The sequence below is a fragment of the Aquarana catesbeiana genome, linkage group LG04 (genome assembly GCF_042186555.1).
Source record: "Aquarana catesbeiana isolate 2022-GZ linkage group LG04, ASM4218655v1, whole genome shotgun sequence".
Taxonomy (NCBI): Eukaryota; Metazoa; Chordata; class Amphibia; order Anura; family Ranidae; genus Aquarana; species Aquarana catesbeiana.
In genome coordinates, this window is record NC_133327.1 from 255,416,968 (window position 1) to 255,433,164 (window position 16,197).

At 43.2% G+C, this 16,197-nt stretch overlaps 1 protein-coding gene across 2 annotated transcripts in view; it reads right to left on the reverse strand.

The window, feature by feature from the left end:
• Window positions 1-16,197, reverse strand: part of IL1RAP (interleukin 1 receptor accessory protein) — a 406,084-nt gene that overhangs the window by 111,933 nt on the left and 277,954 nt on the right. For both annotated transcript variants that reach the window (XM_073626394.1, XM_073626396.1), the window contains exon 4: window positions 9,963-10,152. In XM_073626394.1, the coding sequence (XP_073482495.1) occupies window positions 9,963-10,152 (190 nt within the window). The remainder of the gene's footprint in view (window positions 1-9,962; window positions 10,153-16,197) is intronic.

Sequence of the window (16,197 nt, forward strand, 5' to 3'; positions counted from 1 at the left end):
GATCTGACCGGAGGATTTCTAGGCGATAGTCCCTGTATAAAGGCCTGAACTAAGGAATGAGAAGCAAAAGGTCTTTGGAAAAAAACTGACAAAGCCGAGACTTGACCCCTGATAGTACTCTTGGCTAGTTTCATCTCTACTCCTGATTGTAGGAAGGAGAGAATTCTACTTACGACATAACTGCGAGGATGCCAACCCCTATTCTCGCACCAGGAGATGTAGGTCTTCCAGACCATATAGTGCAAGGGTCTTCAAAAAAACTATGGCCCTCCATTTGTTCAAGAACTACAATTTCCATCATGCATAGCCATGTCTGTGAATGTCAGAGTTTTACAATGCCTCATGGGATGTGTAGTTCCGCAACAGCTGGAGGGCCGTAGTTTGAGGATCCCTGCTACAGTAGATAGCTCTAGAGGCTGGTTTTCTTGCATTAATCAGGGTAGTTATTACTGGGCCTGAAAGCCCCCAACACTCTAGAACGAGGGTCTCAACAGCCAAACCATCAAATTTAGCATTTGTAAGGCAGGATGGAACACTGACCCTTGCGAAAGCAAATTTGGGTGGGACGGGAGAGTCCAAGGATCACCGACTGCCATTCTCATGATCTCCGCATACCGGGATCTCCTGGGCCAAGCCGGAGGCACTAGGATTACTAGTTTCTGCTCCCCCTTTAACCTGCGTAGGAGACGCGGGAGTAAGCGAACTGGAGGAAACGCATAGATCAGAGAAAACTGATCTCAAAGAGTTACTAAGGCATCTGTTCCGCAAGCTAGTGGATCTCTTGTTCTTGACACAAAAACTTTTTGTTGAACCTGGACGCCAACAGGTCTACGTCCGAGGTGCCCCACTTTTGACATATGGCCTGAAAGACGTCGGGGTGCAGAGACCATTCTCCTGGAAGCAACTGCTGGCGACTAAAGAAGTCTGCCTGCCAATTTTCCACTCCTGGGATAAATACCGCAGATAGGCAGGGCACATGCTCTTCTACCCAAGATAGAATATGGTTTACCTCTCTCTGGGCGGCACGACTCTTGGTGCCGCCTTGATTGATATAGGCTACTGTTGTGGCATTGTCGGACTGAATCCGGACAGGACAGTTTCGTAGTCTATCTGTAAAGGCTCTCAAGGTTTGACGTGCCGCCCGAATTTCAAGAATGTTGATGGGTAGGAACCTTTCAAGATTACTGCCATTTCCCCTGGACAATGTTCAGTTTTCCAAGATTGCTCCCCAACTTGGAGTCAAACCCATTGGACAATCCAAATCCTGGCTTTTCCTGCTCCAGGCAGCGAGGATACTGTTTTGCAGAAACCTTGAATGGAATTGGGCATAGGGAACCACCTCGAATGAGGCTACCATCTTCCCTAACAACCTCATGTAAAGGCGGACCGAAGGACTCTCTTTTGTCCTGACCGTGAGCACCAGTTCTCTTATGGCGCAAACCTTTGCCTGGCGTAAAAACACTTTTTTGTGGGTAGTATCTATGACTAAACCCAAGTACTCCAGCCTTTTTACTGGTCGTAAGGATGATTTTTCTAGGTTCAGAACCCAACCTAAATGTTCCAGATATCTGACCGTGCTTATCACATTCTGATCTAGCCCTGCTATGGACTGATCTATCAGCAGCAGGTCAGCCAGGTATGCCACTACTGTTATACCCTGGGCTCTTAATCTCGCCAAAAGCAGAGCCAGGACCTTTGTAAACACCCGAGGTGCAGTAGCCAACCTGAAGGGCAAGGCCACAAACTGAAAATGCAGCTGTTCTACCGTGAATCGCAGAAATCTCTGATGAGCGGGAAATATTGGAACATGGAGATATGTATCCTTGATGTCTATTGATGCTAGGAGTTCTCCTCCCCGTAGGGGTGGATACTACTGAGCGAATTGTTTCCATGCGAAACGAGCAAATGTTTAGGAATTGGTTCAGACCCTTGAGAACTAAAATGGGCCTGACACACCCATTTGGTTTCGGCACCGTAAAGAGGTTTGAATAAAACCCCAACCCCTATTCTCTTAAGGGAGTCTCTATGATCACCCCCTGAGATAGCAGCCGGTCTAGTGCCTGAAATAAGGGCTTTCTTTTTATTGGGTCCTTGGGAACGCTCGATCTTAGAAAGCGAGAAGGTGGAAATTCCCGAAACTCTAGTTTGTATCCCAGAGACACTGTGGAGATGACCCATCTGTCCTGGATTTCCTCTCGCCAGACTCCTGCTGGAGCCCCCCCCACCTCGATTAAGCGGGGGCGCCCCTTCATACGGAGGCCTTGGGACTCTGCTTTGCAGACTTCTGCCCCCAGGGCTTTTTCTGGCCCTGCGTTTGGTTTTGAGGCCTTCCTCTTGGAGTTGACGGCGGAGGCCTTCGTAACTGTCTGGAGGCCGTTACCCCTGGCGATGAAGAAGCAGAACGTTTGAAAGAGAAACGTTTTCTCTTTCTTTTTACTGGAAGAAGGGTACTTTTTCCACCAGAGATCTTCTGGAAATATGTATCCAGGTCATCTCCAAATAATCGTTCCCCATAAAAGGGAAAAACAGTCAGCAGCTTTTTACAAGGCAACTCTGCTGACCAATGCTTAAGCCACAAAACCCTGCGCATATGAACCAACAGAAGGGCAAGGCGAGACATCTGATGTATAGAATCTTTAATAGCGTCAACTGCAAAACAAAGGGCCTTGGGCAATTCTGCCAACTTCCGGGACCTCTTCCCCTTTGATGACTTGTTTTACTTTGTCATTAAGAGATTGACAGACACCAATTGCCGCAACTGCACCAGCTTTGGAAAATGAGGCTTTAAGCAATGTCTCCAGTCTCTTATCTGATGGATCCTTAGACACCTGAACATTGTCTACTGGACAAGTAAGACTCTTATTCAGAGAAGAAACAGCCGCATCTACTGCTGGCACACTCCATTTCTTAGTAAATTTCTCCTCCATAGGATAGCTCTGAGAGAATCTTTTAGGAGGGATCTATCTAGATGATCCCAGTCAGCATAAATAAGCTGTTCCAGCAACGGGTACATAGGAAAAGCACGTGAACCCTGAGGAGGCTTCATTGAACCCAAGGAGGAGAAAGGCGCTTCAGCCGTCTCTGCTAAGGGTGATTTAAAACCAAAACGCACTGTTTCAGTGAGTGACTGAACTAGCAACCTTTGCGACTGTGAAGCTGAAACTGAATCCTCTGGGATGGAGTTCTCAAATGAGGAACCATCCTCCTGCCCCTCTAGTGGGCCCCACAGGGGCACATCCAAATCCTCTACCCACTCCTGATCTGCAGATGCCAGGTCCAGGGCAAAGGAAGGGGATCTTTCATGCTTCCTCCCAGCCTGGGAGCAGGCTGCGAGCAAACTAGCTATCTTTTCCTCCAAACCAGCCAGGGCTGTAGCCAAATCATCTTTAGTGATGTATGCAGAGGCTGGAGTGTTGGAGGTAGCTACAATGCCTGACGGTTCCAATGGCTTAGCCTGGTCAGCCGCTTCAGGACTTTCAGGAGAGGATGATACTGTGGAGGCATGACTAGGGTGCTCCTCTCTTTTGGGAATACAGAGTCCTAAGCACACAGCAGAGGTACTATTACCATGCATCTATTGCTGAGCTCAGTTTTAGCAATGGTTAATATGCCGCTATCAAATGCCAGCAAGATGCTGAGTAGATGTGTCTGAATTGCCTGTAGCCAATCACCTAGTGCTTACATGCCCTTGGACTGTGTCTGTGTCCCTCCCTTAGCCAGTCCGTGCTGCCGGTCCGTGCCTGCACGTGCATGCGATCCAAGTGCACGCCAGCGGTGACGAGTCCCACCCCCTTGTGACAACCTCTCAATCCACAAAACTGTGAAGGAGAGCGCTCGCGCATGCACACGCAGCGGTACACATCAGCAATCCCGGGAGGGAAGGGGGTGAGTATACTGATGCCTGGACTCTCCCCCCTTCTTCCCCCTACGAGTGGCTGCTGACAGGAGCCTAGGAAAGCAGACCCCTCCACAGGTCCTGCTGACACAACGATCCATAGAGTCTAGCATGAGATGTTTAACACTACATATGTTAACACCCTTTAGTGGTTGAAAATATAAAAGCAGGCAAGACAATATCTACTCAGTCCATAGGAATGTCCCAGGATCTTCTTTAACTTACGATTCCTGCCGCAGGGTACAAACTGGAATATTCACAGTGACCCAATCTTCACCCATCACAGCGGGTTGGAGTCATGCCAGACCTTCAAGGCCAGGATCCCCTTTTAAATGTAGGGTCCACTGCCTTGGACCCGTATAGCGCCCTGCCAGAACAAACCTGTGGTATGAGAATGTGACCAAGGCACTGGATCCCAGGGCCCAGCTCTCTTAAGAGAAGTGTTACAGGCAAAACCTCGTTCTTCCGTACCAAGGCTCGGGTACCATTCACTTTAGCCTTTGATTATGGCCTTTCAATGGATCCGATTGTGCAGCTCCTTGACCCTGACAGGCCTTTCCAGGGAGCTTCTTTAGCATAGATCTTAATCGTGACCAACACCGTAGACACTGGCGAAAAAACTGAGGTTCTCCCTGTGTGGGAGGGGTTATATAGAGAGGGGGACTTCCTGTCTGTAATTATGCCAGTGTCCATCACCTGAAGGTGGCGTATAACCCATACAGTTATTACTGTGGTGCTCTGTGTCCCGCGATGTACGAAAAAGAAATAAGTATTTGATCCCCAAGCAAAATATGTACTTGGAGAAACCCTTGTTGGCAAGCACAGAGGTAAGACGTTTCTTGTAGTTGGTTAACAGGTTTGCACACATCTGAGGAGGGATTTTGATCCACTCTTCTTTACAGATCTTCTCTAAATCCTTAAGGTTTCCTGACTGCCGCTTGGCAATTTGAAGTTTTAGCTTTCAATTTTCTATAGAATTAAGGTCTGGAGAGTGGCTAGGCCACTCCACGACCATAATGTGCTTCTTCTTGAGCCTCTCCTTTGTTGCCTTGGTGGTATGTTTTGGGTCATTGTAATGCTGGAAGACCCATCCACAACCCATCTTCAGTGTTCTCACGTGTTTTCACTGAGGGAAGAAGGTTCTCATCCAAGATTTTACAATACATGGCCCTGTCCATTGGCCCCCTCAATGTGGCAAAGTTGGCCTGTACCTTTAGCAGAGAAACAGCCCCAAAGCATAATGTTTCCACCTCCATGTTTGACTGTAGGGATGAAAATCTTAGGCTCAAAGTCAGCACTTTTCTTCCTCCAAACACGGTGAGTCGAATTAATGCCAAAGAGCTCAATTTTGGTCTCATCTGACCACAGCACTTTCTTCCAATCCTCCTCTGAATCATTTAGAGGTTCACTGGCAACTTTCAGATGGGCCTGTGCATGTGCCTTCTTGAGGAGGGGAACCTTGCGGGCGGTGCAGGATTTCAATCCATGGTGGTGTATTGTGTTGCCAATGGTTTGTTTGGTGACTGTGTTCCCAACTACCGTGAGATCATTCACAAGCTCCTCCCCTGAAGTTCTGGGCTGATCCCTCACTTTTCTCATGATCTTCCTTAACCCATGAGGCGAAATCTTGCATGGAGCACCAGACTGAGGTCGATTGATGGTTATTTTGTATTTCTTCCATTTGCGAATAATCGCTCCAACAGTTGACTTCTTCTCACCAAGCTTCTTGCTGATGGTCTTGTAGCCCATTCCAGCCTTGTGCAGGTCTACAATCTTGTTCCTGACATCCTTTGACAGCGCTTTGGTCTTGCCCATGATCATGAGGTTTGAATGGAAGAAAGAGATTCTGTGGACAGGTGTCTTTTATAACAAGCCATTAGGAACACTGTAACGAGCCCCTACTCGCTCGATTCCACTCTCCCGACACTCCTCTGCAGCTATAGAATCAGATTGCAGATCGCAACATCTGATGGTTCGGTCATCCAATGCTCAGGGATTCGAACTACAGCTATGTGCTGATCTAATCCAGTTGTGATAGCTCAGAACAAACACCAGGCAGGCTGTATGTAAGTTCAAACAGGAATCTCCTTTTTACTGATGCACACAACACACTTTTATACACAGCAGTTTGAACACCCCGCCCCCCACAACCACTTTCCTATTGGTCAATTGTAAAGTACACTCGAGTCTTCACTCAGGTCCTCTTGTCCATGCAAATGAGGACTTGAAACAGGGTCAGCAGGGATTGGTCCGATAGCTTGAATAGGAGGACTGATATGTGTAATGACACAGAGAAGCCCCAGGAGGTAATTAAAGTACATAAACAGTCAAACACAGAACAATGCCTTCCTTCCAGACCATGGAGCCGTCTGGAGGGGGTTAGCCTTAAAACAGGGCAGCAGATCCCCCCCACTGTGTAATAGAATCAAAGGGAAATACTTCAGTATTCCAAGCTTCATGACAAACACCTTCTTAACACCTTCTTGAATTGACAGGACTAATCTGTGTACCACGTGACCACATACTGTAGCCAATCTGTGGGAGCCAGAATTATTGTCAGTTGGTAGAGGATCAAATACCTATTTTACTCACTGAACTGCAACTCAATTTATAACATTTGTATCATGTGTTTTTTAAAATACACCTATGAAAAAAATGAATTTCTTTGTAATTGGGCAAACTTACAGAATCTGCAGGGGATCAAAAAATTTTCCTCACTGTACAGGTGAATACCAGCGCTTATGTAGTCAATCGGCACAATCTTGTCGCTTGCAGGTATATAGAAATTCTTATAACAGTTTAAAACTCTCGCCAGACTGTGCGACCCAGCATACATAAGGGTCTAACTTGCCCCAGAGGACGTTAATACCATTGGAGTCCATGTCCGTAAGGTACCACGCACGCCAATCCTGTATACTGGTAGATCGCCTTCTAGGATGTCTTGGCTCTATTAATGCTTGTTTTATTCCAGATTTCTGTAAGTGTTTAGAACTGATTTCTTTTAATAAACTGTCAAGCAGTTTTACACTATGTGGCTGTTTTATCTTTCCTTCATGGGCCCTACTATGGAGTAAACTTTACCATCAGCTATGACAGTACCACCACCTGCAATATAATCGAGGAAGATGATTGGATCTTCTATGCTTGCATATGACACCTTAGACTCTTATAATTTAGGCCCCTTTCACACTGGGGAGGTGGGGGCGTCGGCGGTACAACAGCGCTATTTTTAGCGCTGCTGTACCGTCGTTCTTGCAGCGGTATTCGGCCGCTAGCGGTTCGGTTTTAACCCCCGCTGGCGGCCGAAAAAGGGTTAAATCCGCTCGTACAGCGCGGCTATAGCCGCGGTATTACCGCGGTATAGCCGCGCTGTCCCATTGATTTCAATGGGCAGGAGTGGTGAAGGAGCGGTGAATACACCGCTCCAAAAAAGCGGTTTGCAGGACTTTTTTCACCGCCCTGCCTGCGCACCGCTTCAGTGTGAAAGCCCTCGGGCTTTCACACTGAACAAACAGCGGAGGCTGTTTAGGGGCGGTTTTCAGGCGGTATTTTTAGCGCAATACCGCCTGAAAACCGCTCCAGTGTGAAAGGGGCCTTAGAGTCTATACCTCTGGTAAGGAGGCATTTTTATCAATATCGGTGGAGGTACACTTGGGTGATCAAAGCGCACATCAAGTATACTCGAGGTTACTGAATGTTCATCAGGGAATTCATCTGCACTATAAAGAACAGCACTAGTGGTCCATACTTTATGGACATTTGTTTATTCATTATCTATGTTTAGCGTGGCAACATTTTTTATTGTTTCACGTTTATCACGATTGGTCCTGTTGTGCTGTTGCCAGCAGCTTGCACTTTTATATGTAGTCTGTATATCTGCTAAATATTTTTATGTTTATATTATAAAAGTCCTACCTAAAAAATATATGCAAAAAAGCCTCTACATTAAAAAAAAAAAAAAAAAAGGCTTTTGGGTAATGCTATTTTTGCACGGCAGGCCTTTAGATAGTCATCAAAATGCAATTTATTCTTTTTAACTCCCTAGCTCCTCCAAGCTCCTCTGCTGTGGTTAACAACTCTGTAGCAGTAAGCAGATATAGGCAGAGATCATCATACACATCTTATTTTGTGACTTTTTCTCTAAATTGCACAATAATCCTTCTCAGGAAGCTATACTTTATGAATATATTTTTAAATTTGAAACATAGGGAATACTGCTTAACAACAGAATGCTAATCTACATGAAGAACGGTATTCTGACTGGAATAACAAAGCTTGTCATGCAGAGTAATCCTCTTAGGCATTGTGTTTATGCCTTATTTGTTATGTGAATAATATCATTAGTAGAATTACGGGTTTACAAATGGATTGGCATACTGCACTGCACCCAGAAAAGGGATATTATGGCTGCAAACAGAAGCTTGTAAATAATACACTACCCATACAGAACAGTGACATATTGAGCAACATTTATCAAATCGTCTTTCGCAAGAACAGTGTGTACTGCCTTACAGCAATCACATTCAAACCTGCAGGAAAATGGCAACGGGAGAGAGTCTGAATTTAACTATTTAAAAATACAGATAGACCTTAAAGTACATTATGTTCTCTGTGCACAGTGGGAAAGAGGAAAAATTGTTAAAACAGAAACACGAAAATCTAAAATGTCTTGCTCTCAAGATAAGGGGTGATCGGAATCTTTAGTATTCAGATGTTCATTATTAAAATAGAATTTCCAGTGGACATCTATGGCATCCTTAGGCCTTTTAAGGTGTTGTTTGGAAATGTTTTGCCCATAAAAATGTGTTTCCTATATAAAACTAATTTTAAGGGGGACCTGAATTCAAAAAGCTAAGATTTGCTATGTTTAAGAACTGTTAATTGTGCTAAACACTACCCTGAAAAATATCCCCTTTGTCTGAAATTCCTCTTGAAAAAAAGCAGTGCACTTCTTGGTATATGAACACTCCTCTGCCTACAGCCTCAGCGTTGTTCCCCTGCAGGATGATATCTAATGCCGCGTACACACGACCGCTTTCCGGCAGAAAAGGGATCGTGTGTGGGCTTCATCTGACTTTTCCTTTCTAAAACTCTGAAGGACCTAGAAATAGAACATGTTTCAAATCTTTCCGACTGAATCAGTTCCTATCGAGAAAACCGTTCGTCTGTAGGCTATTCCGAGGGACCAAAAACGACGCAAGGTCAGCTATTGGCTACTGGCTATTGAACTTCCTTTTTCTAGTCCCATTGTACGTCATCGCGTTGTAAACTATCAGACTTTGGTGTGATCGTGTGTGCGCAAGTCCGTTTCAGCGGAACTCCGTCAGAAAGACCATCGGAGTCTATTCTGATGGAAAGTCCGGTCGTGTGTACGTGGCAAAAGGCACTACTGCCTCTAACTGCAGTCTGGAGAGGTTTGGAGTGAGTCAATTTGAGATTTGCAGATATTACTACTGTGCTGATTACTGTTCCCCTGGCTGGAGGCTCTGGCAGAGGAAGCAAAACTCTACCTTTACCAAGATAGCTGCCGCCACACAGTTCAGAACAGGGCAATATAAGTCAGCAATAGGAAGAATGAGCTATATAAGATGCCAAACTGCGCCCCCTCCATTATGTGCAAGCTTACGAGGTGGAAAGGGGAGAGGGAGCACAGCCTGCACCTCCTCCTGGCTCTCTCCTCCTCTCCTTGCCGCTTCCAGCATGGAGCTGACAGAAGTAGTGATGCTGTTGCCACTACTCCTGTCAGCCTCATAGTAGAAGGAACGAGCGGCGCCCTACAATACACAGTGCACCCAGGGCAGCCACCACTTCTGCCCACCCATTGTCCCAGCCCTGCTGGTGACTAGTCGCCCTATGCCTGCCTTTTTTGGGACAACTTCCAGAGTTCAGTTCCTCTTTAAAGATGACACTATAAATCTCTGTAGTCAAATATGCATCCAGACTCACAAAATACAAGTATGCACATGAGTGATTTTTTTTTAACATGTTTTACCTTCTTATGTCTATTGGCACATCTGAGGAAGTAATGTTTTTAACAGTAGAGATCACTTTTGTAGCTTGCCCTTACCATGTACCATTTCACAGTAGATGTTATATTGGCAGGAAAATAGCCTTGTGTATCTGGACAAGTCAAATGATGTTTGTCTCCCAGCTCTAACAACTTCTCCTCTGACGCTTTGGCAGTACTAACACATGAATTCTGATCTTTTTTGAATACCTCCAAGGGAAAGGCAACTTTGCTGCAAAAGGTGGTGTTCCTGTGGGGGGAAAAAAAGCACATGCTTCAGATAACACATATATTGCTCTCTATTTTCATCTGGAACACTGATACACAGTTTAATAAAGTTTAGTAGCTATGGTATAAAAGCAATAACTTCTCCCAGGTACCTTGAAGATTAAAAATGGAATATCAAATCAATAAGAATCTGTACAAGTTTACCAGATTGCAAAAACAATTCCCTTTATTTCAGCAGCAGAGGATTTTATAATTGTACCTTGTCAAAACCTGCATAATGTTTTTTTACACACCGGACTGAAAACAAAGAATTGGCCTTTGCAAAGTGAGTCGAAAGATGATTCTATGATAAAGCCTACAGTGTAGAGATAGGCAGTAAACATTAGATAGAACATCTTTCCCTATGTTGCTAATACCATGTGTCTTTGGGAATCATTTGTGTTTTAAGTGCATCTCTACCCCTAAACTAATAAAGCAAACATTGATGCTCTCATATCCACAAGGAAATCCAGCACATATTAAGCTACTCTACGTGTTTACTGAGTGATACAGAACTACATCTCAGGCTCAAAAAATGCCAAGAAACTCTTGGATGATGCCTAGCAACAAAAGGGGGATTAAACCCAAAAACAAAAATATATTATACAGAATTGCAGCTTAACAATTCTTATGCCCTGTACACACGGTCGGATTTTCCGATGGAAAATGTGTGATAGGACCTTGTTGTCGGAAATTCTGACCGTGTGTAGGCTCCATCACACATTTTCCATCGGATTTTCCGACACACAAAGTTTGAGAGCAGGATATAAAATTTTCCGACAACAAAATCCGTTGTCGCAAATTCCGATCGTGTGTACACAAATCCGATGGACAAAGTGCCACGCATGCTCAGAATAAATAAAGAGATGAAAGCTATTGGCTACTGCCCCGTTTATAGTCCCGACGTACGAGCCAACATCCGTCGGAAAAAATCGTAGGATTTCGTTGACGGAATGTCCGAACAAAGTCCGACCGTGTGTACGGGGCATTAGATGTAGTGGCTGCATTCATTTTCTTTTTTAGGCTTTTTTCCACCTGGTGATCCAAACAGTAAATCTGTTATTTTTTAACTTCCTTTAACAGACCAAGCTGTCCAGCAAAAGTGGCAGATAGGTGGTTGAGACAAACCATTTAACACTGACAGGGGTGCTTACAATGGTCACCTTTTATTCATTTATGTAAAACCTTTATCCCAATAAAAAAAAAAAAAAAATGAATGCTGTAACGTCTTAAAAAGTGTTAGCTGGAGTTCATCTTTAATTTGCTATTAAAATGATTGTAAAGTCTTGTTTTTTTCCCCATATAAAAATAACAAACGTGTTATACTTACCTGCTCTGTTGCAGTGGATTTGCACAGAGCAGCCCAGATCCTCCTCTTCTCTAGTCACTCTTCTGTGATCCTGGGCCCTCCCTCCTGTTTATTGCCCCCACAGCAAGCATCTTGCTATGGGAGCACTGGCTATTCAACTTCCTTTTTCTAGTCCCGTCGTATGTCATCGCGTTCTAAACGATCGGACTTTGGTGTGATCGTGTGTAGGCAAGTCCGTTTCAGCGGAACTCCGTCGGAACTCCATCGAAAAAACCGTCAGAGTTTATTCTGACGGAAAAAACTGGACGTGTGTACGCGGCATTAACAGCACCTCCCAGGGAACACATTTAACCTCTTGATCGCCCCTAGTGTTAACTCCTTCCTGCCAGTGACATTTATACAGTAATCAGTGCATTTTTTATAGCACTGGTTAATGTATAAATGTCAGTGGTCCCAAAAAAGTGTCATAAGTGTCCGATCTGTGCGCTGCAATGTTGCAGACCCGCTATAATTGCTGATCACCAGCATTGCTAGTAAAAAAATAAAAATAAAATAAATCTATTCCCTATTTTGTAGATGCTATAACTTTTGTGCAAACAAATCAATATACGTTTATTGAGATTTTTTTTACCAAAAATATGTAGAAGAATACATATTGGCCTAAACTGATGAAGAAATTACTTTTTTTTGGATATTTATTATAGCAAAATGTAATAAAATTATTTTTTTTTTGTTTCAAAATTGTCGGTCTTTTTTTGTTTATAGTGCAAAAAATAAAAAAAGCAGAAGTGATCAAATACCACCAAAATACCACCAAAGCTCTATTTGCGAAAAGGAAAGGACTTCAATTTTGTTTGGGTACAGCGTCACACGACCACGCAATTGTCATTAAAGTGACGCAGTGCCGTATCACAAAAAATGGCCTGGTCATTAATGGGGAAAATCTTCCGGTCCTTAAGTGGTTAAACAACGAATAAAATGTGATGATAATCCCAGTGATGTCCTAATTAAGAGAAAACACTGTAAGATATCAATCACATGTGTCCCATCAGACCCACTCCCATCAGGTGGAAACTCACCAAATTTATTTGCCTACCACTCTCATGGTTAGGCTAGTAAGCCATAATAATCAGTTACTCAAAGATTCCTTGATAAGCCAATTCACTTCTCCACAGTTCCTTGTAGAAAAGGTGTATATCGATGGGTACATGAAAAAGAAAGGCTCCACTAGTGTAATATTGTAAAGCTCAATCTTTAATCTAAAAACAATACCCAGTCCAAAACATCTTGTATCAAACATTGTATAGATCATGACATAATCGAGCGATCCCCTCTCAATCTCCTCCACACTGGCTGACGACTATCCAGGGAAATGCCCATTGCTCTCACAATGTTACTGCAATGATTCCGGTTGCCATCCAGTCACGCTCCGGCGTACGTTGCGTTTCTTCTAAGGGATTATAAACACCTGCCAAGTTTTCAATGCTGTCTGTTGGGCCAATTAATCCTCTCCACATTTGTCCTGGTGACCGTTATAACTGAAAGTTAAAGAAAATCTCAAATTTTGAGTTGTCTACAGAATAGGAATAGAGGGGAAATCTTTCAATGAGAACTCTAGTTCTAGTGAGCCTGGTGACAACAATGGATTTCCCTCACTTTTGAGGGATGTTCTCTAACTTCATGTTGTGTCTTTGATACAGAAAGTCTAGGGAATCTCCGCAATAGAAAACAGATGTGAACCTGACAGTTGCTATAACCGTCCTGTACTTTATCCAAAATAAAATATAAATAAAAATAAAGATTAAAAAAAGGTTTGGTTTTTAGTTCTACTTGAATATGTGCGGGCTGCCTCTGTACATCTAATTCCTCACATGAACGACTGAAGTCCTATATAAAAAAAAATTATGGAGTACCCTTAGCTCTCAGAGTCCGCGCATGAGGAAGATTTTTTATTTATTTTTAAATCAACGTGACTACTGCTCCTTCACAATATGATGACAGTAAAGGTTGAAAAATAAGAAAAATCTAATACCGTAAGCCATTTTTTAAAAATTATTAGCATCTTTGTCAGGTTCCTTACTTAATGTCATCATGAATTTACAGAAATGATGGGAATCTGTGACAAGAACAAAGAGAATATGGCGCCTTCAGGTGTGCAACTCAACCAAAACGATTCTGCTCCAGCAAAATCTAAGGCAATGCGGTTTGCACCAGCCATAAACTATCACTGATATATGTGGGGCTACAAAGACTACTATAAAACGAAATCTGTTATTAATAACCACATAACTCACTCAATTTTTATATCTAGATACACTATATTGTCAAAAGTATTGGGATGCCTGCCTTTACACACACATAAATTTTAATGGCATCCCAGTCTTATGCCCCGTACACACGGTCGGACTTTGTTCGGACATTCCGACAACAAAATCCATGGATTTTTTCAGACGGATGTTGGCTCAAACTTGTCTTGCATACACACGGTCACACAAAGTTGTCGGAAAATCCGATCGTTCTGAATGCGGTGACGTAAAACACGTACGTCGGGACTATAAACGGGGCAGTGGCCAATAGCTTTCATCTCTTTATTTATTCTGAGCATGCGTGGCACTTTGTCCGTCGGATTTGTGTACACACGATCGGAATTTCCGACAACGGATTTTGTTGTCGGAAAATTTTATCTCCTGCTCTCCAACTTTTTGTGTCGGAAAATCCGATGGAAAATGTCTGTTGGAGCCCACACACGATCGGAATTTCCGACAACACGCTCCGATCGGACATTTTCCATCGGAAAATCCGACCGTGTGTACGAGGCATTAGTCTGTAGGGTTCAATATTGAGTTGGCCCACCCTTTACAGCTATAACAGCTTCAACTCTTCTGGGAAGGATGTCCACAAGGTTTAGGAGTGTGTCTATGGGAATGTTATTAGTAATGATTAAGCACAAGATGTATGTGTGAAACGCGTCTACGTGACCACAGTTTTTGGTGTTATCTTTGTAAAACAAAATAAAAGGCAATCAGAAGTGCTGAATTTGCAGCCATTTTTTTCTTCTTTCCAAGTTTCCCACGGAGGCAGGCCGGGGCTAGCACCCTGCAAGATACTCCAATCAGCCTTATCTTTATACACATGGAGCAGCGGTTCTTTTTCTTGTGTCTATGGGAATGTTTGACCATTCTTCCAGAAGCGCATTTGTGAGGTCAGGCACTGATGTGGACGAGAAGGCCCGTCTCGCAGTCTCCACTCTAATTCATTCCAAAGGTGTTCTATCAGCTTGAGGTCAGGACTCTTTGAAGGCCAGTCAAGTTCCTCCACCCCAAACTCGCTCATCCATGTCTTTATGGACCTCATTTGTGCACTGGTGCGCAGTCATGTTGGAACAGGAAGGGCCATCCCCAAACTCTTCCCACAAAGTTGGGAGCGTAAAATTGTCCAAAATGTCTTGGTATGCTGACGCCTTAAGAGTTCCATTCCCTGGAACTAAGGGGCCAAGCCCAACCCCTGAAAAACAACCCCACACTTAAATCCCCCCTCCACTAAATGATTTCGACCAGTATATATCATATGATATATCATATTAACTAAAAAAAAAAACGAACGACAAATGCCAATTGCAAATTTATTTCCTATAAAATGAATAAACAAAAAAACGTTAAAAAAGATAAAAAATGTGTTTTGTTTTTTGGTTTTGACCAGTGTTAGTTTAAAAAAAAGTAATTTTACAGTAAACAAAATATACATGTTATTCTAAAATTTGTTTAGTTTAAAATGATTCTAAAATGATGGTTTTAGTACAAAAGCCACCCGAGGTTTCTCAAAGCCTCAAGCACAGCCAGCCTCCTTCAGCAGCCTGACACGCTGCTTATAATTATATATGCTGCATATATCCTAGTGCTCTTTGGGCCGATCAGCATACTCTGGTTCACAGGCACTGTGTCGCTATGGACAGGCGCAGGATCGCCGGCTCTATTACATCTGTCAGCCTCACAGCAAGATTGCACATGTGGGAGGCCAATCGGTATACAGAGAACATACCTCTTCACCGGACTACATACATTATTGATGTGCCTGTGCACTTTCTGCCAGTTTTGAGTGTAATGATTTTATGCTTTATTTAAGTTACAATAAAAGGTTTAACAGCGCTAGGGTCTGCGCTTCCCTTTTTCCTCTCCTCTTTTTATTTTCAATTTGCCAGCTTACTTGTTAAGATACGCTAAGAAAGGTAACAAACAAAATAGTAAAACGGTAATTAGGGCCATCTAGGGTAAAAAAAGGGTTCAAAGGTATTAAATAGGAATATACCGTATTTTATTTAAAACAAATTAACTTGTTAGGTTTTCTTTACCTGCCCCTTTGATCCATGTATGAATGAAATAGTAAATACAATTAAATATTACATGGATTTATTGTATTTATTCAATGCCACTTGTAGACTATCTGTAAGTATCATTTTACACAGGAGCAGCTGCCATTTAAGCTGTGTAATACAAAGCAATTCCCGCAGGTCTTTTGACAGCCGGAAATTGCTGGTAATAATGCAGGGGAAGCGGAGGCAGAGGTGAGGAGCAGGACATAAAAGATGCATCCTTAAAACTCTGTTGAAGTTTTTTATAGGACATATGCCTTCCGTTCAAAATCCTCAAGTAACTCCAGGTAAAATGTACATAAACACATTCAAAGTACCTAAAAAGCACAACCAAAAACACAAAACAGTAT